This window comes from Beta vulgaris, chromosome 7 (genome assembly GCF_026745355.1).
Source record: "Beta vulgaris subsp. vulgaris cultivar EL10 chromosome 7, EL10.2, whole genome shotgun sequence".
In the NCBI taxonomy this organism is placed as follows: domain Eukaryota; kingdom Viridiplantae; phylum Streptophyta; class Magnoliopsida; order Caryophyllales; family Amaranthaceae; genus Beta; species Beta vulgaris.
The window spans coordinates 3,280,881-3,307,166 of record NC_079208.1 but is presented as its reverse complement, the minus strand read 5'-3'; the positions used below and the strand labels follow the sequence as shown (position 1 = coordinate 3,307,166).

The 26,286-nt window shown below is 32.3% G+C and overlaps 2 protein-coding genes across 2 annotated transcripts; both read right to left on the bottom strand.

The window, feature by feature from the left end:
- Positions 1–217: 217 nt before the first annotated feature.
- On the bottom strand, positions 218–3,608 carry LOC104898300 (jasmonate-induced oxygenase 4). The gene is given in 5 exon segments (XM_010685355.4): positions 218–611; positions 1,356–1,689; positions 2,332–2,494; positions 2,497–2,575; positions 2,907–3,608. Coding segments are annotated over 5 exon segments (1,032 nt in total). The 5' UTR covers positions 3,117–3,608; the 3' UTR covers positions 218–365.
- A 12,688-nt stretch (positions 3,609–16,296) lies between these two features.
- On the bottom strand, positions 16,297–21,696 carry LOC104898302 (jasmonate-induced oxygenase 4). The gene is given in 5 exon segments (XM_010685357.4): positions 16,297–16,697; positions 17,061–17,394; positions 20,763–21,007; positions 21,351–21,520; positions 21,523–21,696. Coding segments are annotated over 5 exon segments (1,032 nt in total). The 5' UTR covers positions 21,560–21,696; the 3' UTR covers positions 16,297–16,451.
- Positions 21,697–26,286: the final 4,590 nt, after the last annotated feature.

Here is a 26,286-nt window from a genome sequence, read left to right as displayed (position 1 = left end):
TAGAATACTTGGTATGATCTTACTGTATTTGATTGTATTTTGGTCTTTATTAGTAGTGGGCAATGACTATTCGAGCCCAAATATGACTGTATTATGAGCCTCTGGCCATGGACTTCGTCCAATAGTAATGCAAAAATTATCAAAAAAAAATAAAGCATATGGGTAATTATTACAAAAGTTGTGGAAAAAAAGAAAGCGACCAAATCAAGACTATCTATGTCACACTAAAAAAAAGCAAATCATTTATTTATTCATACTGATTCACAAGTCATAACTAAGTAAAACCTCCATGAATGCTGTAATAATAGATTTAGTTACGGACGTCTGTGTTTCCATCAACACATGCATAATATTTGGAGAAACTTCTAGTAATTGAGTTTGACGATGTCGATAGGCCTTTGTCCTGAAGGAATAGATTGTGAGTAAACTTGTTGCCCATAATTCTTGAGTCTCTTATATATTTGCGGCCTCTCATTAGTGATTAGTTCATCTAGTGGCCCAATTTCTGTGTCCGAACTTGGAATGAAAAGCATAGCTAAGGAGATCCTATCATATTGTGGGTTTACGACCGCCTTGTGAGTAGGACTTTTGAAGATGCCATTACTTGTTATCTGCAATATGACATACATATAACATAGAGAGCAATTATTTCAAGAAAATCTAATTTAAAATATATTTAACTAATTATTAATGAGTAAGACTTTTGAAAATGTCATTACTCGTTATCTGCAATATGACATATATATAACATAGAGAGCGGTAATATCTTTAAATAATTACTGACGAGATTCATAAATATTTTATAATTCTATAACGAAAAAAATCCAATAACTTATTATGTAACAAAATTTGTTTCTAAATTATTCTAAAAATCATGCCCAATATACGATTTGCAAATACCGCAAAAATTACAAAAATGTTGGAATTTGTAAATAAGGAAAAAAGTAATACTCCCTCTGCTTTTATTTATTTGCTACATTTTCCAAAAAGAGTTGCTTTTTTTATTTGCTACATTTCCTTATTAGGAGACTTGACCCACCAAAAAATAATAGTATTATATTTGTTTCCCCTCTTTTTCCACCAAAAAGTATTACTTTTTCCCCTTTTCCCACCTTATTTAATGCTAAAGAGCTCAAAAAGTACACCAAAAAAGAATGAAAGGGACATCTCCTAAATTCTTGTGTAAACAAGAATGTAGCAAATAAATAAAAGCGGAGGGAGTAGAAGTGGTAAATATTTGTGGTTAGGTTTAATAAAAGTTGAATTTTGACAAGATATAAGAATCAACCTAATGAATAAGTTGTAGATCATATTGAGAATTAGGGTGTGACATGTTTTCGTCATGCTAGTATTACCTCCATTTGATCGCCAACCAAGATGGTGAGGGCTTCAGGGATGACAGGAACTCGAAACCATTGATTATCTTTGAGGACTTGAAGGCCTTCAACTTCTTTGTCTTGCAAAAGAAGGGTGAGGACAGTTCCATCCCCATGAGGTTTAAGCCCAACAACTTTGTCTGACATTGGGCAATGAGGATAAAAATTGAATCTTGCATATGTTGAATCTTTTTCATCATCTCCCCAAATTTCAAAAAAACACTCCTCTTCTAAATTTAAGGAACGTGCCATGGATTTAATGAGAGTCATAAATATCATCTTGTTCTTCTCTGTATAGTCGTTTAAGGTTGTCCTGCAAATTAGAAATTTTCAAGTTATAAATTACTTTCATTAGTATTTTATTTGTTTTTCTTATGTGAAATGAAATACTATCTTTATCGCTTCTTAACTTAAGTTAAATAAAAGTTATGTGCTTGTCAACGCACACTTTTACTAATATATATGTATTATAATTTATTTTATTCTTTTGGAAATTAATGTTTATACGAATCTGACAAGATTAAAAATGAATAATTTCTTTATATTATAATACTTGCAATCATTTGACTTCTATATTTGACAAAATATCTCTTTGATTATTAATATTTATAATTATCAAAAATTACAAATTTTAATTAAAATATATACTCCATATTATGTAATCGCATCCAATACCATATTACTTAATCACGTTTTTATTTTATAAGTGATAACAAATAATTGTAGTCGAAGTTAATAAATAAATAGTGCAAAAGTCAGGATGGCCATCAAATATTAAGAAATGGAAGGAAAATAATAACTTGTAGATCAGTAAACGAGAAAGAGCTGGAAAAAAATTCGTCAACCCTATATCCATGTTTTTTTGTTGTTGTTGAAATTAATTATATTCATTTTGTCTCATTAGTGGCGTATGATTGACCTCAGAATAGTCAATATATTCCAATAATAAAGTTACCTAAAATGGTGTGGATTTTGTGGCCAAAAATCAAGCTGCCGTTTTTCCACTGGATAAACTTGGAGATGCAACTTATCATTCCAGTTAAGACTTCCTTGTTGAACTGCATTAGTATTTCCATAACCTTCAAGATCATCACCTTTTGAAGAGTACTTTTCCTTTTTTCTAAAGGCAGTTTGAAGAACTGCTTGCTCATTTCTCGTACCTCGTTAAGTAATGCAAGTGACATACCATGATTCACTATCTGCAACTCAAAAAAATTATAACGTTAGACTCATATACCTCCTCAATATGTGATGGAAACCACATGCATGCAGAACGATTGGATCATAGAAACTCAAAATGCTCATCAAACCTACTTTGGCTACTTTACTACTCTAGCTACTTTATAGGTATACTTCATCCGTATACAGAAAGCATGCAACAATTGAATATACTATATCTTACAAATAGTGCACAATCGTTGCATTCTTTTTGTTACGGAGGAAGTATTTATAACATACATTTTCTACAAGGGATGAGTTAACTTTAGTGAAATGAGTTTAGCAGTATTAAGTTAAATTAAGTTGAACAACCTGAGCGCATCCCCATGAAGTGAGAGCAGAGTGTAGCTTTGCAAGCTCTTCAAGAGATGATGAAGAGAGGAGAGAGAAATCGATTGTCGGATCCGTCATCAAAGCAGGAGGGGTATCACCAACTTGGTAGTCATCCTTGGTTTGAATGTAACCTTCGGGCAGAACACTCCCTTGGAGGATTTCTTGCACAGGCATAAGAGTAGGAGCCATTGCAACAAAGTTTGATTGAATGTTTATGTTTATAATTGAGATAGGAGTAACCGAGTATATAATAGGGTAGGACTTAGAAAGCTAAGGATGTGGTATGTAAATTGGACATATAGAGGTTGAGTTTATATAATATGGCTCATCATCTTCTGTAGAAAGTTAGTAGCCGGTGTTGGAATACTAGTCTTTGATAATTATGGTCAAAGTTCGACTGAAATAATCGGGAAGTTGTTAGTTGTGCCAGAGGAAAATTCAATATGTAGGAATTCTTGGGAAATCTATAATTGTCAAAAACAAAGATTATTGTTCTAGAATTTGTGTACATGGAAAAAAAGGAAATCTAGCCCCTCGGCCCCTCCTTTTTTTTTTTTTTTTTTGGTGAAAATGGCTGCATAAATAGATTAAATGGTCTGGGCTTTAAGCCTTAATACAAAATCATCCCAAATGTGAAGTAAATAATTAGGGGGCGTGGGGATAATCTTAGTTACATTAACTTCACTAGAGTTTTTTCTACCCTCTTTTGCTAGCTTATCCGCGGCTTGGTTGAGCTTCCTTGGGCACGATTGGACCCTCGGCCCCTCCTATTCTATTGAATATTGATACGATCAACACCAACATGTAGAATATGTAGGAAGCTCTTCCTCCTATACCGGCCCTCATTGTTTGCCTCGATCAATTCCTTATTTCGAGTCAAAATTCACCTAATTATCTAACTTACAAAAATAGCCTATTTCCTTTTGTATACTTCCTCCATTTTTTATTTGCTACGACATTGTTGTTGCGCGGGTTTTAAGACGTTTAACTAGTTATTAGGCCCGGGCTATGTCCCGGGTAAGAAAAATTTCATTTATTAATATTGTACTTTGATATGATAGCACTAAATACAACTTGGTCTAGTGGTTAAAACTTTAGTTCATGAACTTGAGGTCATGGGATCAAAACCTATACTATGCAATTTCTAATTTTTTTTATTGTACATGGATTACATGAACTAAAACTCCCTAGGGAGAGCGCCACGTGGCACCGTTTCTGGTTTACGCACGCCTTTTAATTTATTAGTATAGATATATCTTATTTTGTTTGAGTAAAAATTTGATATTATACATTAACATACCGAGACGAATCTAACAAGCGCACGCATGATTATATTTTTACTTATAAAAACTCAAAATAATCGATCAAAATTATGATGAAAGGAAAAGATGAGTTATATGTCCTTGATTATAGTTAGAGTCACATCGTAAAGGTATTCAATCTCGCAATCATTAAACACTAATACTCAGGTGTAACTGTTACATGATAATTTATGGTGTAATAACTTATAAACCACTGCTTCTTTTGTAAATAAAAATTCCAATGATAAGAAATAAAATATTAAATGACAAGAGATTCATGTAATGATTTGTATATTCCATGTTATTCTTGTTGAAATATATGTCATTAGTTTGCATGTAACACAATAAGATATGATATAATATGTTACACCGAAGACGCACTCATCATTAGAATCATTCTCATAATAGGTAAAAAAAATTAATTTTCATACATTAGCTTGTAACCAAGACAAGCTCTAATAAGTTATGTTTAAAGTCAATAAATTTATCGGACTTCAATCCAAAACTACAATAAAGTTAGTTATGTTGGATGAGTGAAGTTCAAGTTTGTCCATAAGTTGAGATAAGTTTAGTTCACATCTAATAATTTCATATAAGTTTCGATAAGTGAAATTCATCTGGAAAATAAAATTCGCACTCTAATTTTATTATTTTGGCCCCAAAAAAATACATCACTGATATATCGACAATATTTGTTTGACATAAATACAAGGTAAACTTCTTCTATCGATAATATTTTACCTAAATAATTAATTACTGCTTATTGTTTAATTAATCAAAATATATCTAAACTTATTAGAGGTTATTGTTATTGTCAATGGAACTTAGGTAAGCCTTCTTGGCTTTAAGCTGAACTTATTATTTCTAAACTAATTAAATTTGTTTCAACTTATTATTTCTAAACTAATTAAATTTGTTTCAACTTATTAGTTCGGGTTAAATCTCGTGTATATCATTATGTACTCTATGTGTTTAACTATATACCATATAAACAGTGTCCAATTTATTGAGCTAAATTCATATACTATTGTTGCACATAAATTATAAAAGGGAGTAAGAAATAATATATATATATACTTCTTCCACGTTTTGTTTTAAATATAAGAAATGGGTATTTATTTGTGAGATATAATTATTCATTTGTTGCATTTACTACGAAACGGGGGAAGTAATACTTGTAAATTAGTACAAGCTAAGGATGCTACATGTGTCTCATAAATAAAACATCTGTTTCTGAATAAGTCAGAAGTTTGACTTTCACACTTGCCAACACATAACTTTGACCATAAATATCTTATATTATGTATTTGTAAAATTTACAATAATAAGTTGATATTATGAAAATTATTCATTGAAACAATCCATTAATATTTTATATGATCAATTTTGTTTTTATATATTAGTAAAAAATATATAGTTAAAATGAAGTGTGTTAAAAGGGAAATAAGTAAAAGTGTTACTCTTAAAAAAAACAGAGGAAGTATAATTTTTAGTAAGCGGAAGTGTGAGAAAGAAGTGTTACAGTACTAAAATTAAATATCAATACTTTTCTAGTAAAGCATGGCGTGAGCAAGCTATAGACTGTACTCCTATTACATACTCCCTCTGGTCTTTATTAGTTTACCCCTTTGTTTTGCACAGAGTTTTAGGAGAAATAATGTTGTGGATAATAGAAAGAAAGAGAAAGTATTATTTTATATTAAAGTTGAATGTATGTGTGATGAAAAGTTAGTGGTCTCATTCTAAAAATAGAAACAAAAGAAAAGGGTAAACTAATAAGGGACATCTCAAAAATGAATATGGGTAAACTAATTGTTGGAACCCAAGGGAACACTCAAGAAAGGGGGGTTGAATTGAGTGACGAAATCTAATCGATTTTCGCAAAAATCCTTTCACAGCTCAGTGCCAGGCTCTGAGCTGAACACTCGAAAATTGCTATTTTGTGATTTTGCGAATAATAAACTTAAAAGATATTAGATTTGACACAAGATATATACGTGGTTCAATCTCACCTCTGAGATCTACGTCCACAAGAAACAAAACTCTTTTATTTCTTTGAATCCTATAATATCAAACTCTTGATACAATAAGATTCCCCTCACTACTAACCCTAGTAATGACTCCCCAACACTTAACTCTAAGTGTTGGCACTCTTAATAATGTAAAAGTTACAAGAAAGAACGATCCTCAATAATGTGCTTCTTAGTCAAGCAAATAGAGGACAATTACAATTATGAAATAGTAACTTAAACTTAACAGCTCAGTGCTACGCTCAGTGCCAAGGAAATAGTTTTCAAGCTTTTTACTTAGACTCGATTTTGCTCTCTGAAAACTTGAGATCTAAAAGTGAATTATGAATCCCTTTTATAGAGTATGGACTGGACGAATATCCTTCCAAGGATATCTTCCAATTTCCTTAATTCAAGGGATTTAATTCTCTTTTAGAAAATCAATCTTTATCTTACTTTATTCTTTAAAAAGATATGTTTTCCATAACAGATTTTCTATTCAACTCAAAAGATATTTTCCAAAACCAAATCTGATTTTATGAAACTCTTTACAAACACGTTTTGGAAAATCTGGTTTTTAAAAAAAATCTTTTTAACACCGTTTTAAGGAAACGTGATTTTTATCAAAATCTTTTTCAAAAACTTGTTTTATTAAAATCCGGTTTTTATCAAAAACTTATTTTTATTAAAATCTTTTTCTTAACTCGGTTTTATCAAAAACTTATTTTCCTAATCCCTTTTGATTTCTGATTTAGAAAACTTATTTCCTTTTTATATAGAAATATAATTTTAATATAATTATTTACTTTCTTAACTCAAAGAAGATAATAATTATATTAACTTTATATTTCTATATTGAGCACATTGCATATTACTAAGCATATTACATTTGAATCTAAAATTACTATTCTAAGAAATTATAAACTCGAACTTCATTCTTGATTCTTCTTTTCTTCAAAGTCTTCGTTTATCAATTTCTTTCTTCTTCATGCATCTGTTGTCACTGTTACATACTTTCATGCTAACATATTATATTAATTTTCATCATCAAAACATAACATGTGCATAAAACATAACATGTACATGCACAACAATTCCCCCTTTTTGATGATGACAAACTATAATTAATATTGTTGAATAAACATTTTCTCCCCTTAAAATATGCATATTGACTTTTGTTCCCCCTCAAACAATGCATGGATTATTCACCCTTTATAGAATCTATCCGTACATCAGATTAATATTCAATTATTCACTTTTGTCCCACATGCTCATTTATATTCAATTCACATTAGCTCAACCTAGGATATCATCAAGACACAAAGTCAATATTATATACCTTCTTTTCCCCCTTTTGTCATTCTCAAAAAGTACATAAAGACAAAAAAATCATTCACACAATCAGAAGAGTTTAAAATAATCCAATAGCTCAACTAATTAAGCTAGTGATGCTGGTGCTACAACCAACACCAATTCACAATCTCCAAAATAATCCAAAAGAACATCCAAAAAGCATCAAAACAGTTTAACAAAAACGACATGTTTTTCCAAAAACTACAAGGCATAGACAAAAGTACATAGTAGGACTAGGATAAAAGGAAAAGTGTTTATGGTTTAGACATAGGTTGGCGATGTCGTTGTGCATCTGTTTCTTCATGTCACACACTTCTTCCACCATCTTTAAGCATCCCACATACACCTCCCTTGGCGTGAACCCCAAACGTCCTTTTTTAGTAACTCATCACCCATAACACATAAATCCATACGACTCAATATATTATCACTCATTACTATAATCATTACAACATGAAATATCTTGGTGAGCCACAGTCCATACAGATAATAAAGAGGGGTGATGGACAAGTTTTTCATATGGTGAAATATAAGATGTGGAAGGCTAATCGGTATCTCGTTAGTTAACAACCATATAAGTACCTGATCCATTATTAGGCACTCTCCTCTATTTTCAATCCTGGGAAGAATAGATTTAGTAATCAAGTTTCGAAGGATTTTGTGTTTGGCTGAGATTCTAAAAGAAACTTCACGACAGAATTACCTAACCACTGTGTGGGAAAGATCCGACCATATAGAACCCTTGGAGAACTTTCATATTCCGAAACGCCTAGTTGTTTAGAGGAGATAAGCTGACCGGAACTCACCCCTTTCCGTTTGCGAGAGTGAGAGGCGTCAGGAGGTGTAGCAGCGGAAGTGGTCGGAGATCGCGTAGGTCGGCAAGGAGAAGTCGCGGACGGTTTTTCTTGAGCCGATCTTGTGCCGGGTTTTGGAACGGGTTTTTTTTTTTTTTTTTAATTTCGGGGCCGGATTCTTTTCAGGTGGAGTTTTCTCTTTTTTTCTGGGCCGGATTTTTCTTGACCGGAGGTTTTTGTAGTTCGATAGTTTTCTGAGCCGGAGGTTTATTTTTTTTTTTTTTGAGAGGTGGGGTTTTGGTCGGTGATTTTGGGAGAGGCGGTGCGGTGATAACGGTGGATTTGGAGAAGAAGTGGCAGCGGCGGTGGGTTTCTTGGGGAACCGCCTGGTAGTCTTCCTTCCCATGGTTAGGGTTTGGAGGTGAGGAAGGAGAGAGAATGTGGAGATTTTTAGGGTTTGATGAGAGGGAGGGGGACCAGTTATTTTGAAATGATGGGAAGGTGTTTTTAGGTTGGAGTCCACTAAGCCCTTCAGTTCTAATGCCTTGCATAATTTTCGAAAAAAAATTTTGAAAAACAAATTTTGAAAATATTTTAGTTTTATCAAAGCAACATCAATGAATATTTTAGAAAACATGATACTTTTGGAGTTTTTCATAGAATTTTTCTAGAGCAACTTAAGTGTCAGTTATCAGGACAGCATCAATAGCCTTTTCAGGAGTCTTGGATTAAATCAAAAATCTGACTTAGTGTAGATAGAATCTTTCGAACTCTTAAGCATGTAAAGGGGTCAAATAAGCACATAAATCAACTAAGTACCAGAAATCAATCCCAAAGCTAATCTAAGTTTTTCAAATCTTTCACGAGCAAGTGGTTTAGTGAAAATATCAGCTATTTGGTCTTCAGTACAAATAAATTCAAGGGCTTCCTTTTCCTACATGATTACTTGTTTGTTTTAGGAACCCATATTTTTGGTCCCTTTTTCTTACGTTGAGCATCTAGTATGTCTTTCCTAACCCATATTTGAGTAACATGTTTAATTTCTTTGCAATTCGATTTTTCTTTTTGTTGCAGTCGTCAATTAGTGTCCATTATTTCCACAAAATTGCAAATAAGATATTCAGGAAGGCCACATATTTTCTTTTTCGAAAGTCTCTTTCGAAGGTCTGGCACTGAGCCTGGCACTGAGCGCTGGTCAGAATATCCTAATCCTGTTTTTTCATGTTGTTTGTGGTGCAAGTTAGTAATTTAGAGCATTCTTCCCATTGTCCATTTTTCGTGCATCTTTCGAGCAATAGAAAGTTGTGATTCTAAATAATTCAACTGAGGTTTAAATCACTACTTCTTTTTCGGGAATCTCTAAGTCCTTTTAACTTTATCCAATCTCTTTCTTATTTTCATCACTAGGTAGCGTGAAGTGGAACAATTCAGATTGTTGTCTTGATTTTAAGTTCATTCAACTCGTGATTTAAATTTTCAATTTGTTCCTCAAGACTAGATTTTTCAGCTTGGAACTCAGTGACTGGCACTGAGTTTTTACGAGATTATCAACTAGAGTCTTTTCTTGTTTTAGTGTGTTTATCTCTAAGTCTTTCTCGTCAATCCTTTTTATAGAGTTTTGTTTTCTTTCAGAATTCCTTATATTCTGTTTCTAATCCAATTTTTAGCCTGGTCAAATTTTTTATTTCCTTTTCATGTTATCAAAATTATCATTCATGTTTTGACAATCATCAATTACGTTTTCAAGCAATATGACAAGCTTACTTTTGGAAAGAAGATGAATTGAAGGTTTTAAAGAAGTTAGACTTACCTCACTGTCTTCTTCCTCTTCAAGAGGGTTCGAACTTTTAGCCATCAAGCATAGATGTGAGTCGTCATGGCTCAGTGCCGTCTTCAGATGGTCTGTACAGCATTCAGACATTTTGCTTCGTGGCTCTGAGCGTGGCACTGATCTTCGTCAGAATCCGAGTCTCCCCAGACTGCTGCGATCATGGCTTTCTTGTACTCCTTCTTAGACTGCTCTCGTTTTTCTCTAGGCTTTTCTTCATCCCACAGAGGGCATTCTTTAATCCTGTGATCATACTCACCACACTTGAAACAACCAGAGTTAGTAGCACTTTTCTTAGGGTTGAATGTAGTGCCTTTACCTTTGAAGTTTCCCTTCTCCTGAAGTTGTTGCTCCTGTTCTCTTTTAAGAAATTTTGAAACTTTCTAGTTAGAGACGCTACTTCTTCATCACTTTCACTATTCCGTTTCTACTTCAGTTTTTAAGGCCAACCCTTTATTCTTTGGTTCACTTGATTTAGAGTCTAAAACAAGTTCGTGAGTCATTAAGGAACCAATGAGTTGTTCTAGTGAGAGTTTTGATAAATCCTTAGCCTCTTGAATAGCAGTTATTTTAGGAAGCCATTTATTAGTCAAACTTCTTAACACTTTTCTAACTAAATCTTCAGAAGAATAGATTTTTCCTAAAGATCTTAGTTCATTAGTTATTAGTGAAATCTGGTAAACATATCTTTAATAGATTCATCCTTAGTCATTGTGAACAGTTCATATTGTTGGACTAGTAAATCTATCCTAGACTGTTTTACCTCGTTTGTACCTTCATGTGCCAATTCCAATGTGTCCCAAATTTCCTTAGCAGTGGTGCACGCAGAGATTCTTGAATATTCATCAGGTCCAATTCCAGATTGGAGAATACTCATAGCTTTGAAATTCTTTTCGCCTTTCCGTAGTCAACAGAATTGTACTCCTCTTCCTTTTTGTCGAACAGGTTACCTTTATCGTCTTTGTTTTGGATAGGAAGAGGTCCAGTCTTGATGATTCTCCAGCATTGAAAGTCAGAACCTTGAATGTATATCCTCATCCTGTCTTCCACCATCCATAATCTTTCCCGTTGAAAATTGGACACTTGGAATACTTGTCGCGAAAGTCGTCTTGTGTGTTCATGATTTCTATTCTCTAGATGTGAGTCTTACGAGAATAGCCTGCTCTGATACCACTTGTTGAACCAAGGGAACACTCAAGAAGGGGGGTTGAATTGAGTGACGAAATCTAATCGATTTTCGCAAAAATCCTTTCACAGCTCAGTGCCAGGCTCTGAGCTGAACACTCGAAAATTGCTATTTTGTGTTTTGCGAATAATAAACTTAAAAGATATTAGATTTGACACAAGATATAACGTGGTTCAATCTCACCTCTGAGATCTACGTCCACAAGAAACAAAACTCTTTTATTTCTTTGAATCCTATAATATCAAACTCTTGATACAATACGATTCCCCTCACTACTAACCCTAGTAATGACTCCCCAACACTTAACTCTAAGTGTTGGCACTCTTAATAATGTAAAAGTTACAAGAAAGAACGATCCTCAATGATGTGCTTCTTAGTCAAGCAAATAGAGGACAATTACAATTATGAAATAGTAACTTAAACCTAACAGCTCAGTGCTACGCTCAGTGCCAAGGAAATAGTTTTCAGCTTTTTACTTAGACTCGATTTTCTCTCTGAAAACTTGAGATCTAAAAGTGAATTATGAATCCCTTTTATAGAGTATGGACTGGACGAATATCCTTCCAAGGATATCTTCCAATTTCCTTAATTCAAGGGATTTAATTCTCTTTTAGAAAATCAATCTTTATCTTTTTCCTCTTATCTTTATTCTTAAAAAGATATGTTTTCCATAACAGATTTTCTATTCAACTCAAAAGTATTTTCCAAAACCAAATCTGTTTTATGAAACTCTTTACAAACACGTTTTGGAAAATCTGGTTTTTAAAAAAATCTTTTTAACACGTTTTAAGGAAACGTGATTTTTATAAAATCTTTTTCAAAACTGTTTTATTAAAATCGTTTTTATAAAACTTATTTTTATTAAAATCTTTTTCTTAACTCGTTTTATCAAAAACTTATTTTCCTAATCCCTTTTGATTTCTGATTTAGAAAACTTATTTCCTTTTTATATAGAAATATAATTTTAATATAATTATTTACTTTCTTAACTCAAAGAAGATAATAATTATATTAACTTTATATTTCTATATGAGCACATTGCATATTACTAAGCATATTACATTTGAATCTAAATTACTATTCTAAGAAATTATAAACTCGAACTTCATTCTTGATTCTTCTTTTCTTCAAAGTCTTGTTATCAATTTCTTTCTTCTTCATGCATCTGTTGTCACTGTTACATACTTTCATGCTATAACATATTATATTAATTTTCATCATCAAAACATAACATGTGCATAAAACATAACATGTACATGCACAACACTAATAAAGACCGAAGGAAGTATATGTGTCGAGATCTTTGACACTGCTAACTTCATTATTGGTGGACTTAGTTCCTAAATTGTAGGAAAGTAGCCCTTAATATGGAAGTGAAAGAGGGAGGGGAGTATGTAAATGGATCAATTGTGAATCAATACCATTGGAATATCTCCTAAGTCGTAAAACAAGGACTATTCACACTTTGTCGCATAAAAAATGCTAAAAGAGAACACCTAATATGTTGGACCAAGCTGATCAACTGAGGTTGTTACAGGCTACAGCCTTGCAGGATTGTATTGATCGAAATCTTACTTCTTATAATTTTATATATGGAATTAATTAAATTATTCGTAACAATGAAAAAGAAAAGTAATTCTCTTTTATATATAAATTTTAAATATTTCCTTTTTCTCTTCCTTTTCCTTCGACTTTTTTTGGGATTATGAAAGGATTTAATGGACGCACATTATAAGTAGTATTTTTTCCTTGTGCTACTTTACAATATATACTATATATTGTGCTTTCAAGAATCAATGTTGGCCTAGTTGGTTGGAGATCATTCTTCCATCCGTTTGACAGGAGTTCGGCTCTTTCCCCTTATAAAGTAGGATCCCCAAATCCCCCACCCCCATGAAAATGATTTTCATCTTACTTTAAAAAAAACTAAATTTTGTGTATTTGTCGTATTTTCCTCTTTCTTTGAGGGTATATTAAGATTGGACAATTGTTTGCATAGTGATTTGAATTTTGGAGCTAGTGAGTTTTTGCTCCATTTCCTTGTGAGCAAAACTTATCTTTAAGTTATAATAACCATGCTATTTCTAGATATTAAAACTTTTTTTTTTCATATAAAGAGAAACTTTGACAAATTAAAGAAAGTAAAAGAGATTCCAACTTGTCAAGGATGGCAATCGGTCCCAAATAGTGTTGGCACTGGAAGAGATGCTCTAACCACTATATTTTTCACTCTCAATAATTATATATTGAAATTTGGTTGAAAATTTATAACATACTCCCTCTGTATTTTTTTATCTTTCTCACTTAGAATCTTGACACTATTCACAATTAGAGAGAATCTTTTAGATTTTTCTCAATATATAAGAAAAAATATAGTCATGTGGGGTCTTGTTTGATTCGTCTCAATGAGTACTTTATTAATATTCAATTATTATAATTTTTACTAATATGTAATGAAAGATATTTAACGTAGAATAAGTGCATTGGCAAACGTGCAAAGTCAAAGTAGGAAAGATAAAAAAATACAGAGGGAGTACTCTTGATATTATAGGTGCTCTTACCCAAACTAAAACATACATTTCTGCGTGCACCAAATTATAGTAGGTGAGGTGATTCATTCAAATAGGTGATAGTTACTATACTTTCAAATAAGTGCAACAGTTTGACTTTTAAACTTACTGACGTATAATTTTTACCATTAGTATTTCTAATTATGTATTCATAAATACTATATAAAAGTTGATATTATCAAAATATTCTTTAAGAAAAATACTACATTTTTATATTATCATATTTGTATTTTATATATTAGCACAAAAATACGGTTAAAATGATGTGTGTGAATAGTGCAAGAGTCAAACTATTACACTCAAAAAGATATAAAGGAAGTATATATAGTTTTGCCCATATTCAACTATGATTCTACTTCGAAAAAAAACTTTTGACTTTCCGAGCCCTTGTCCAATTATTTTTTTATGCAATTGTATAAGGGATTTTAGCCTTATTTGGACATCAAGTATTGGGTGGATCGAGTTTACAATAATTCATTGTGGACCAAAATAAACTCTGTTATCATTCAAAAAAATGACTGCATATTTCATACAAAAATCGATTATATAAAGGTGATTATATCATACAACAACTAACTATATCAAATAAAAACTCACTATATCAAACATTACCTTTTGCATAGCTAATAATAAATAAAATAATAATCATTATAATATTAATAATAATAATAATAATAATAATAATAATAATAATGAATAGTAATAAAAAATAAAATAATAATAATTAATAATAATGGTGGTTGTATGATAGAGGAATTTGGGGTAATCCCAAATCTTGAGGTGGTGGGGAATCAATCTTAAGGGTGTTTTATCTTCACCTCAACAAATTATGTTTCAGGTCCAATCAGTTTAGTTCAGTTCAGATAAGTTTTAATCAAGTCAATCAGGACAATAAGTTTCAATCAGGTCCAATGAGTTCCAATTAGGTGTAATAAGTTTCAATTAGGTCTAATCAGGTCCAATAAGTTCCAATAAGGTCCAAATAGTCAATCATCAATAAATTTAGATTAAAATTTTAATTAAAGTATCACTATGATTATAATTATATAATATTATACTTGTTATATTGTGTATTATTTTATCATTCATATTACTATTAGCTGATTATGTTACTATTAAAATTTAGTTAAAGTACCACTATAATTATGTATTATATTTGCATTATTATATATTGTTTTATTACACAAATAAGGTTAACAATAATAATCACCATAATTTTAATATTTTACAATTCGTCTTTAAATACTAGAGATAACATGTTTTCGTTACTAATAACAATGAATGATATAAATGTCATTAATTGATTTCCTACTAGTGCTTTATGAAATCAAAGCAACACTATTAGATATGGTGAAAGTTGTGTATAGGCAACCATAAAGTAGTTTTTTTGTTAAGATATTAATTATAAGAGAAAATTAATAATTACTATTTTTTTAAGGATAAGTTTTAATGATTACTATGGTATAAGTTTTAATATCTCATATGCAGTTTAGCAAGTCTGTTTGTTTATGCATGCTCCTTGTGAGCCTCATTTCATGCTCTCAAACGTGTTCTACGATATCTCAAGGGGACTCTTGACTTTGGCATGCATATCTCTTCGACTCCTGCTTCCGGTCTTGTCTCCTATATTGGTGCTGATTGGGGTGGTTTTCCCGATACTCGTCGCTCTAGCTACTTCTAGCTATTGTGTCTTTCTTGGTGATAATGTTGTTTCATGGTCTTCTAGGAGACAGGCCACCTTATCTCGATCTAGTGTAGAGGCTGAATATCGAGGTGTCGTCAATGTTGTTCCTGAAACCACATTGATCCGCAATATTCTCCTAGAGCTTCATTGTCCATTGAAAAAGGCTACTGTTGTGTATTGTGGTAATATTAGTGTTTACATGTCTCATAATCCAGTGCAACATCAATGCACTAAACATGTTGAAATGGATATTCATTTTGTCCGTGAGAAGATAGCTCTAGGTCTCATTCGTGTTCTACATGTGCCATCTTCATCTCAGTCTGCGGATATTTTTGCCAAGGGCCTTCCTCAACTCTTATTTACGGATTTTCATTTCAGTTTGAGCATTCGTCCTCGTCCTGCTCCAACTGAGGGGGTGTATTAGAGTAAATATATGATAATATATTTGTCCATATTTAATGTTATGTAAATATGATAACTAGGTTACTTTGTATCCTTTGTATCATTCATATACATTGTTAATAAGATGACAAAGCCTCCTAAGGGAGTATTCTACATTATAACAGAAACCACTAATGAAAAAATACCTTGACACCAACCTAATTAATATGAATAAATGAGTTAAATTATAACAGAAACCTCAATGAATGATGTAATAATAGATCATAATATTAAAAAAAGCAACTGACTTATTCATACCGATTCACAACTAAGTAAAACCTCCATGAATAATGTAATAGTAGATCATTATATTACGGACGTCTGTATTTCTATCAACACATAATATTTGGAGAAAAGTCTAGTAATTGATTTTGACGCTGTCGATAGGCCTTTTTCCTGAAGGAATAGATTGTGTGTAAACTTGTTCGCCGTAGTTCTTGAGCCTCTTATATAGTTGGGGACTCTCACTAGTAATTAGTTCATCTAGTGGACCAATTTCTGTGTCCGAGCTTGGAATAAAAAGCATAACTAAGGAGATCCTATCATATTGTGGGTTTACCACCGCCTTATGTGTCGGACTTTTAAAAATACCATTGCTCGTCATCTGCAACATGACATATATATAAGGCAGAGAGTAATTATTTCAAGAAAATCTAATTAATAGTATCTTTAAATAATTATTAAATGAAATTCGTAGATATTTTAATAATGCACATCGAAACAAATCCAATTATTTATTACGTAACAAAATTTTTTTCTAAATTATTCTAATAATCAGGGCCAATATATGCTCTACAAAATTCAAATTGTCATAATTTTTAAATAATAGAAGAACCTTGAATTTTGTGGTTAAGTTTAATAAATGTTGAATTTTGACAAGATATAAGAATCAACCTAATGACTATTGACTAAGTTGTAGATCATATTGAGAATTAGAGTGACATGTTTTGTGTCATGCTAACATTACCTCCATTTGATCACCAACAAGGATGGTGAGGGCTTCAGGGATGATAGGAACTCGAAACCATTGATTATCTTTGAGGACTTGAAGGCCTTCAACTTCTTTGTCTTGCAAAAGAAGAGTGAGGACAGTTCCATCCCCATGAGGTTTAATCCCAACAACTTTATCTGACATTGGGCATCGAGGATAAAAATTGAATCTTGCATATGTTGAATCTTTTTCTTCATCTCCCCAAATTTCAAAAAAACGCTCCTCTTCTAAATTTAAAGAACGTGCCATGGACTTAATGAGAGTCATAAATATCATCTTGTTCTTCTCTAAATACTCGTTTAAGGTTGTCCTGTAAATTACAAATTTTCAAGTTATGAATTACTTTGATTATTTTATTTGTTTTTTTTATAACCTGATTATTTTATTTGTTTTGTTTATGTAAAATGAAATATTACGTTTATTTCTTCTTAATTTAAATTAAATAAAAATTATATGCTTGTCAACAGACACTTTTTACCATTATAAACTAGTATTTGCACCTGGCGTTGCCGCGGGTAGAATTTTTTTCCTGAACTTGACATGCAATTTTTTCATTCGTATTAAAATATAATAAGAAAACTCAACATTTAAGCATGATTTAGAATTGGTTGAGATGCTAATTGTGCTATGTATAAAATCTTGTTGCAAGCGAATTTACTTTTGTGTATATGTCGTCAGACCCGCCTCTTTAATATATTTGTATAGATATTACAAAAAGTTTGTTTCTTCGAAACTAATTTTCAAACAAATCTGACGGGATTAAAAATAAATTCTTCCTATAGTTTACAATACTTGCAACCATTTGACTTTTACATTTCATAACACATCTCTTTGACCATCAATATCTATAATCATAAAAAATTATAAATTATAAATTTTAATATTTAGAAAATATATATTATTTAATTGCATCCAATACCATATTAGTAATCGCATTTTTTATTTCATGAGTGATGTTGTGCACATGCATGTTGAGCAGTGGCGGATCCAGAAATTGGACCACGTGGGTTCGAACTTGTTTAAACATAGAGCCAAAACTAGTCGTACTTGCATGCGAAGCGTGCGGCGAAATTTTAATATTAATACTTATATTCAAATGCGCTAAAGACACTTATACTGGTTGATTATATTCTGAGTCGACATTATTTTTCAATTTTAATCTTTCAATGAGATGAAAAAAATATGTATTTGCAACTATTAATTTAAAATAAAGTATTGAAAAGGACATAATGTCACTGCATATATCAATCTACATAGTGAAACGAAGAAAAAAAAAAATAGTACTAACAATCAACAAAAAAAAATGAAATCTAAAATAAATAATTAACCATTCAACAATGATAAAGTCTTTATAATATAGTTTGGCAAATAAATAAATGCTATTGATAATTGATTGCTTAAGCAAGGAAATTGGAAAAAAAGGTGAAATCAGACGATATTCATTTTTTATCTATACTAATATATTAAAAGGTGTTCTTAACCAAGGAACGACGCCACGTGGCGTGTTTTACTATATGTGATCCATATACAACAACAATATTAAATTTATTATACATTTAATCCCCTAACTTTCAGTTTAATACTAATCTTAAAGCCTACAAAATAGTTAATGTATTAGTAGTAGGTGGATGGGGAAAATTTCTAAGGAAAGAAAGTTGGAGGATTACAAGATAATGGGAAAATAGAACCAACAAAGTAATAAAAAAACAAAGAGAGAGAAAGAGAAAGGGAAAAAAAAAACATGCTAACAAAGTAATAAAAAAACAAAGAGAGAAAAAGAAAGGAAAAAAAAAACATGCTAACAAAGTAACAGAAAAACAAAGAGAGAAAAAGAAAGGAAAAAAAAATGCTTTTGCTGGGATTTGATCCCGCGATCAAACATACCGAAGACATGGGTCACGCTTTCACGAAGTCATCGTCACCACTGAACCATATTACATATAATAAATATCATTCAGCGCTTAAATATATAAGCATTTTTATCTTCCCAGTAAAATTCAGTTTTTCAGATGGATCCACGTGGGTTCAGTTGAACCCACTGAACCCACGCTGGATCCGCCCCTGATGTTGAGTTTTGATGATGAAAATTAATATAATATGTTATAGTATGAAAGTTTGCAACAGATGATTGAGAAAGGAATAAACAAATGAAGACTTTGAAGAAAAGAAGATTCAAGATTGAAGTCCAAGTTATTATTCCTAAGTATAGTTACTTTGTGTAAAAATGTAATATACTTGAACTAAGTGATATGCTATGTGTCCAAAAAATAGTAATATAAAGTTAGGATAATTATTATTTTCTTAGAGTTAAGGAAATATATAATTATGTTAATTTTATATAACTATATAAAAGGAAGTTAGTTTTTGAAATAAGACGAAGTTTTAAATAAAAACATGTTTTGATAAAACATTTTTATAAAAGATTTTTTAAGAAAAACATATTTTGATAAAAATCGAGTTTTTGTTTAAAACGTGTAAAATAGTTTTCTAAAATAAGAAATTCGAAAAAGCCTTTTAGATGATAAAAGAATTTGAGATAAAAAGAAAAACTACTGGTTATTCAAAATATAAGATAAACATTGATTTAAGGAAAACTTATCTTTTTAGAATTAAAGATAAAGATGAAAAAGGATAATGTTTGTTTTTCTAAAAGGAAAGTTTTATCCCTTAAATTAAGGAGTAAAAGATAAATATATTTTGAAGGATTTTCGTTCAAGCCATATATTATAAAAGGGTTTTATAGTTCACTTTTATATCTCACGTTTTCAAAGAGAAAAATCAGAAATATTAAGAGCTGAAAACAATTTCCTACGGCACTGAGCATAGCACTGTTTGTGTCAGTTTCAAGTAACTATTATACGATTGTAATTCTCCTCTAATTGCTTGAATAAGAAGCACACGTTTGAGGATTCTTTCTTTCTGTAATTTCACTATTATAGAGAGTTACAACTCTTAGAGTTAAGGGTTGGTTAGCACTACTAGGGTTAGTAGTGAGGGAATCTTATTGTATCAAGAGGTTGATATTTAGGATTCAAAGAAATAAAGAGTTTTGTTTCGTGTGGACGTAGATCTCAGAGGTGAGATTGAACCACGTTATATCTTGTGTTTGCATATCAAATTTCATATACTTTAAGTTTTAGTTTACGCAAAATTCAAATCAGCGATTTACGAGTGCTTGGCACAGTGCCAGGCACAGTGCCCTAAAAGAGATTTTGCGAAAATCGACTAGATTTCACCACTCAATTCAACCCCCTTAATGTCACCTTGTGTTCCAACAAGTGATAACAAATAATTGTACACGAAGTTCATAAATAAATACCGCAAAAGTCACACAATTGCCAGCAAATATTAACAAATGGAAGAAAATGATAACTTGTAGATCAGGAAACGAGTAAGAGGTAGAAGAAAGAATAATTGTCAACCCTTATTATCCATTATTTTACTTTTATTTTTGTTGAAATTTTATCCATTTTGTCTTATTAGTTTTTTTTTAATCCATATGAGCCACGAATGCGGTACAAAGTACAAAGAAGGGGAGGGGGATTCGAACCTGTGACCTATCGTTCACAACACCTCAATCTTAACCACTAGACCAAGACATCCTTGGTATTTTCTCTCATTAGTGGTGTATGATTGACCTCAGAATAGTCGGTATGTTACAATAATAAATAAAGTTACCTAAAATGATGTGGATTTTGTGGCCAAAAATCAAGCTGCCGTTTATCCACAGGATAAACTTGGAGATGCAACTTGTCGTTCCAGTTGAGACTTCCTTGTTGAGTTGCATTAGTATTTCCATAACCTTCAAGATCATCACCTTTTGAAGAGTATTTTTCCTTTTCCTCTAAAGGCAGTTTGAAGAACTGCTTGCTCATTTCTCGTACCTCGTCAAGTAATGCAAGTGACATACCATGATTCACTATCTGCAACTCACAAAAATTATAACGTCGATCAGATATTCAGATTCATATTATCATATATATATCTCAATATGTGATGGAAACCACATGGATGCAGAACGATTGGATCATAGAAACTCAAAATGCTGATCAAACCTACTTTACTACTCTAGCTATTTTACAGGTATACTTCATTTGTATACAGAAAAAATGCAACAATTGAGTATATTATGCCTTACAAATAGTGCATAATTGTTGCATTCTTTTTGTTACGGAGGAAGTATTTATAACATACATTTTCTACAAGGGATGAGTTAACTTTAGTAAAATGAGTTTAGCATAAATAAGTTAAGTTAAGTTGAACAACCTGAGCGCATCCCCATGAAGTGAGAGCAGAGTGTAGCTTTGCAAGCTCTTCAAGGGATGATGAAGAGAGGAGTGAGAAATCGATTGTCGGATCCGTCATCAAAGCAGGAGGGGTATCACCAACTTGGTAGTCATCCTTGGTTTGAATGTAGCCTTTGGGTACAACACCCCTTGGAGGATTTCTTGCACAGGCATAAGAGTAGGAGCCATATATTGCAACAATGTTTGATTTGGTTATAATGAATGGCGTAGGACTATGATTTAGAAAACTGAGAAAGTGGTATGCATATATATGGAATATGTAGAGGTTGAGTTTATATAATAATTAGGCTGATCATCTTCTGTAGCAAGTATCAAGTATCAAGTAGCAAGTAGCAAGTAGCAAGTAGCAAGTAGCAAGTAGCAAGTAGCAAGTAGGCAAGTTGGTAAAAGTTTTGGAATAATTCCAGTCTTTGATTAGAAATAAATGAAGTATTAGTTGTGCCGTAGGAAATTAGAAATTAGAAATAAATGAAGTACTAGTTGTGCCGCGGGAAATTAGAAATAAATGAAGTATTAGTTGCGCTGGAGGAAATTTCAACCCGTATAATTTTCAACAAAACGAAAATAGTGTCTAGTAGTTGGGAAGGGATTAATTAAAGGACATGTGTGTTCCCTTCTAGTGATCTATTGATACAAGGATATAAAAATGTTAGGAAGTATTGAATGGTACTCCCTCCGTCACATAATATAGTGTTTACTTCATTTTTAGTTAGCCCATCAATCTTATATGTTAGTCATTCTTTCTCTTTTTCTTGAATGTGGGACAAGTTCACATGTGGGTTAATACTTTAACACTCCCCCTTACATGTGAGTCCATCTGGAATAACACCCTACATGGGGCAAACACTATTATTGCGCGCTCCCTATATGGGAACAACAATGGGCCAAGATCATCCGACTTTGGTACCATGACAAATACATTATTGTGCCTGCACACACTAGAGGACAGAGTGACCACACACAAGCCCAGATGAGGTTCCATCCTAAAAACCAATTGGTAATAGGAGGATTAGCCCATTGAGCTTATATGTTAGTCATTCTTTCTCTTTTTTTCAACGTGGGGCAAGTTCACATGTAGGTTAACACTTTAACACTAGCATGGTTGATACTGAGATTTGTACACCAAGTGGCAGCAATATGTCCCGATTGGTTTTAGATTATTGAAATATTATGTTAATAAGGAGTCTAGTTCAGTTAGTTCAGTGATAAGTGACATTTATGTCACTTCTAGGAGTAGTTTTTAGAGTATTTTTGTAGTTTATTTTCATTTATTTTAACTTTTTAAGCCTTTAATTCTTATTTTTTCCATTTTATGGCTTAATTAGATTAATTAGTTATTTTTACTAGTTTTTAGTTCTTATTTTATTATTTTTATGTCTCGTATCTCCTGTTGATAATTTAGAGTATTTGGTTGATAAATTCATGTAATGTATAACTTGAATTACTTGGTTATGGTGTCGTTATTCAAGTTACGTTAAATATACACGTAGATTGTTTATGGTATAGTAAACAATGAGAAAATACACAAAGCTGGGCTTGGTTCCATTGTCGTGGCTCACAACAGAGAAACTTGGCTGCGGCTCGTCACCATTGTTGTAGCTTACAACAGAGAATCTTGGTGGCAACTCGTCACCATTGTTGTGGCTCGCGACAGGATCAGGAACTCGAGACTGGGCAGAAGTGGGCAGAAGCTTGGCCACGACTCGTGACCACTGTCGCGACTCGCGACAGGCTCGCTCGCGACTCGCGAGCTCTGTCGCGGCTCGCGACAGGCCTTCTGGTTTTGCGTGAATGTTTGTCCCGCAGGCAGTTTTTTGACGGTTTTAATTTGCGTGTATATAAGTGTGGTTTGTACCACAGATGAAGAGAGGAGTATTCTGATTTTATTATTCTCTCTAAAAGCACTTTCTCTCAAGCTTGATTACATTGATCATCAAACACAAAATCTAAAATCTTATTCTCATTTTTAACAAGATTCATACGAGCGTGACTCTTGTTGTTCTTCTTTGTATCTCGAAATTGAATTCCGTGCAACCCGTGCTTCGTATAGGATCGGAATATCACTTTTGGGAAAGTGTCTACACACGCCTAGAAGATTCGTTATTCATAGTATTCATCTTCTTCACCCTTTTTCTACTTCTAACATTCCAAAAGTGATATTACTTGAAGATGGCTACGGTACGTGAAATGACTTCGAATTTTCAGAAACTTGAAAAGTTTGAGGGTGTGGGATTCCGTAGATGGCAAAAGAAGATGCATTTTCTTCTCACTTCTCTTTCGGTGGCATATGTTTGAGTTACTCCAAAACCCGAGTTTGTGGAAGATGAAACTTTGGAGGCATCAAGGAGAAGGAACAAGTGGAGAGAATACGATTTATTTGTGTGTCACTTTTAAACGGTATGTCTGACACTTTATTTGATGTTTATCAATTTTATGAATCCGCTAAAATGCTTTGGGATGACCTTGAGTCAAAGTACATGGCCGAAGATGCATCTAGTAAGAAGTTCTTAGTTAGTAATTTCAATAACTTTAAGATGAATGAAACAAGGCCTGTGATGGAACAATTCCATGAAATTCAAAGGATTTAGGAAGTTTTAAACAACACAATATTAGTATGGATGAAACTTTTATTGTATCTTCAATAATAGACAAATTACCACCAAGTTGGAAGGATGTTAGAAATACTCTTAAACATAGGAAAGATGATATAAATGTGGAACAATTGGGTGCTCATCTTCGGATTGAAGAGGGCATTCGGGTTCAAGATGGACAAAAGGAGGTATAATCTATTCTTACCATTAACATGGTGAGGATGGAAAGTTCAAAGACTAATTCCTAAGAAGAGGGCTAATAATTTCACCAAAGGCAACAACTTTAAGCCTAAGAATGGTAGAGGTGTTCAACAACGTGGTTGTTGGGAGTGTGGAAGCCCGGACACTTCAAAAAGGATTGTTCCTATGGAAGAGGAAAATGAACAAAAAGAATGAGCAAGGTGAGGGAAAGGCGAGTCTAGCCAATCCCAAGCCAAACAAGGTACTTGTACACAACTTTCAGTAATTCGAATTTGAATATTGTGTATGATTTCTGAAATCTTTTGTTACAGGATGATTGTTCATGGTACATCGATTCAGGAGCTTCAAGGCATGTGTGCAAGGAGCGGTCTTCAAAACCTTCAAGGGGTGGACAATGGAGAAGTTCTATACTGGGAATGACTTACAGCTCAAGTTCTCGGTGTAGGACAAGTAGAGTTGTTTTAGTTCCGGCAAATCTTAGTGTTAAGAGATGTTGTATTTGCTCCGGAACTTAGGCGTAATCTAGTGTCAGGAGCTATCTTGAATCGAATAGGTTTTTAAAATGGTTTTTGAGTCGGACAAATTTATATTATCTAAAGGTGGTTTGTTTGTTGGACTTGGTTATTTGTGTAATGGTATGTTTAAACTCAGCATTTCAAATGCTCTAGTAAACAATGTGTGTATTAATGATAATTCTTCTCTTTGGCATTTAAGACTTGGTCATGTTAATTATAGAAAATTATATTCTATGGCTAAGGATGATTTAATTCCTTCTTTTGATCCAAGTATTGAGAAGTGTAACATGCATGCTTACCAAAATAACTAGGTGTTCTTTCCTAATAATGTGGAAAGAGATACTAAATTGCTTGATTTAGTACATAGTGATCTTTGTTTTCATAGTACACCTTCTTTAGGAAACAAAAAATATATAGTAACATTTATTGATGATCATTCACGATTTTGTTATGTATATCTATTGTCTACTAAAGATGAAGCCCTAGAAAAATTTGAGATCTATAAAAATGAAGTAGAATTGCAACTAAGTGACAAGGTTAAACGGTTTAGAACCGATAGAGGTGGTGAATTTCATAATCCTAGTTATTTCCAAGCTTTAGGAATTATACATGAAACAACCGCGGCTTATACACCACTAGGGGTGTAAGTTATTTGGTTAAAAACCGAAAACCAAACCAAACCAAACCGAATTAGTAATTTGGTTTGGTTTTTTTTGAAATTCGGTTTGGTTTGGATTCAAAAAAATATTTTTTCGGTTTTTCGGTTTGGATTGGTTTTGGTTTTGGAAAACCGAAAAAATCGAATTATTGTCACTTAACATACGAATTTTGTCTATTATTTTTTTGTGTTTATTTTTTTTTTAATATTAATTACGAAAATACAAAAATATTGTCACTTGAAATAATTATCAAAAAATTCGGTTTAAATTCGGTTTGTTTTTATCTTGGTTTGATTTAATTTCATTTCGGTTGGTTTGGATTTTGGAATATGAAAAAAAATTGGCTTGTTTTGGTTTGGATTTTGAAAGATAAAAAAATCCGATTTGGTTTGGTTTGGTTTGGTTTTTGATTTCTATTTTGGTTTGGTTGTTTGGATTGAGTCGAATTTCGGTTTGGATTTGGTTTGAAAATTTCAAAACCGGATTTATTTTGGTTTGGTTTGGTTTTGACCTTAAACCAAACCAAAAACCGAACTTACACCCCTATACACCACAACAAAATGGTGTAGCGGAAAGAAAAAATAGAACTTTACAAGAAATGGTAAATTCTATGTTATATACTCGGGTTTGAGTGATGGTTTTTGGGGTGAAGCAGTTTTAACTGCTTGTTACATCTTGAATGTGTTCCTATGAAAAAGAACAAGGTTCCCTTATGAATTATGGTACAAAGAAAACCAAATCTAAGTTACATTAGAGTTTGGGATTAGGGCAATAGTGAAAGTGCCGGAACCTAAACGTAAAAGTTAGGTGAAAGGGAGTTGAATGCATCTTTATAGGATATGCTTCTCATAGCAAATCCTATAGGTTCTATGTTATAGAACAAAACGACTTTTGGTCGGTTCACACTATTGTGGAGTCAAGGATGCAAT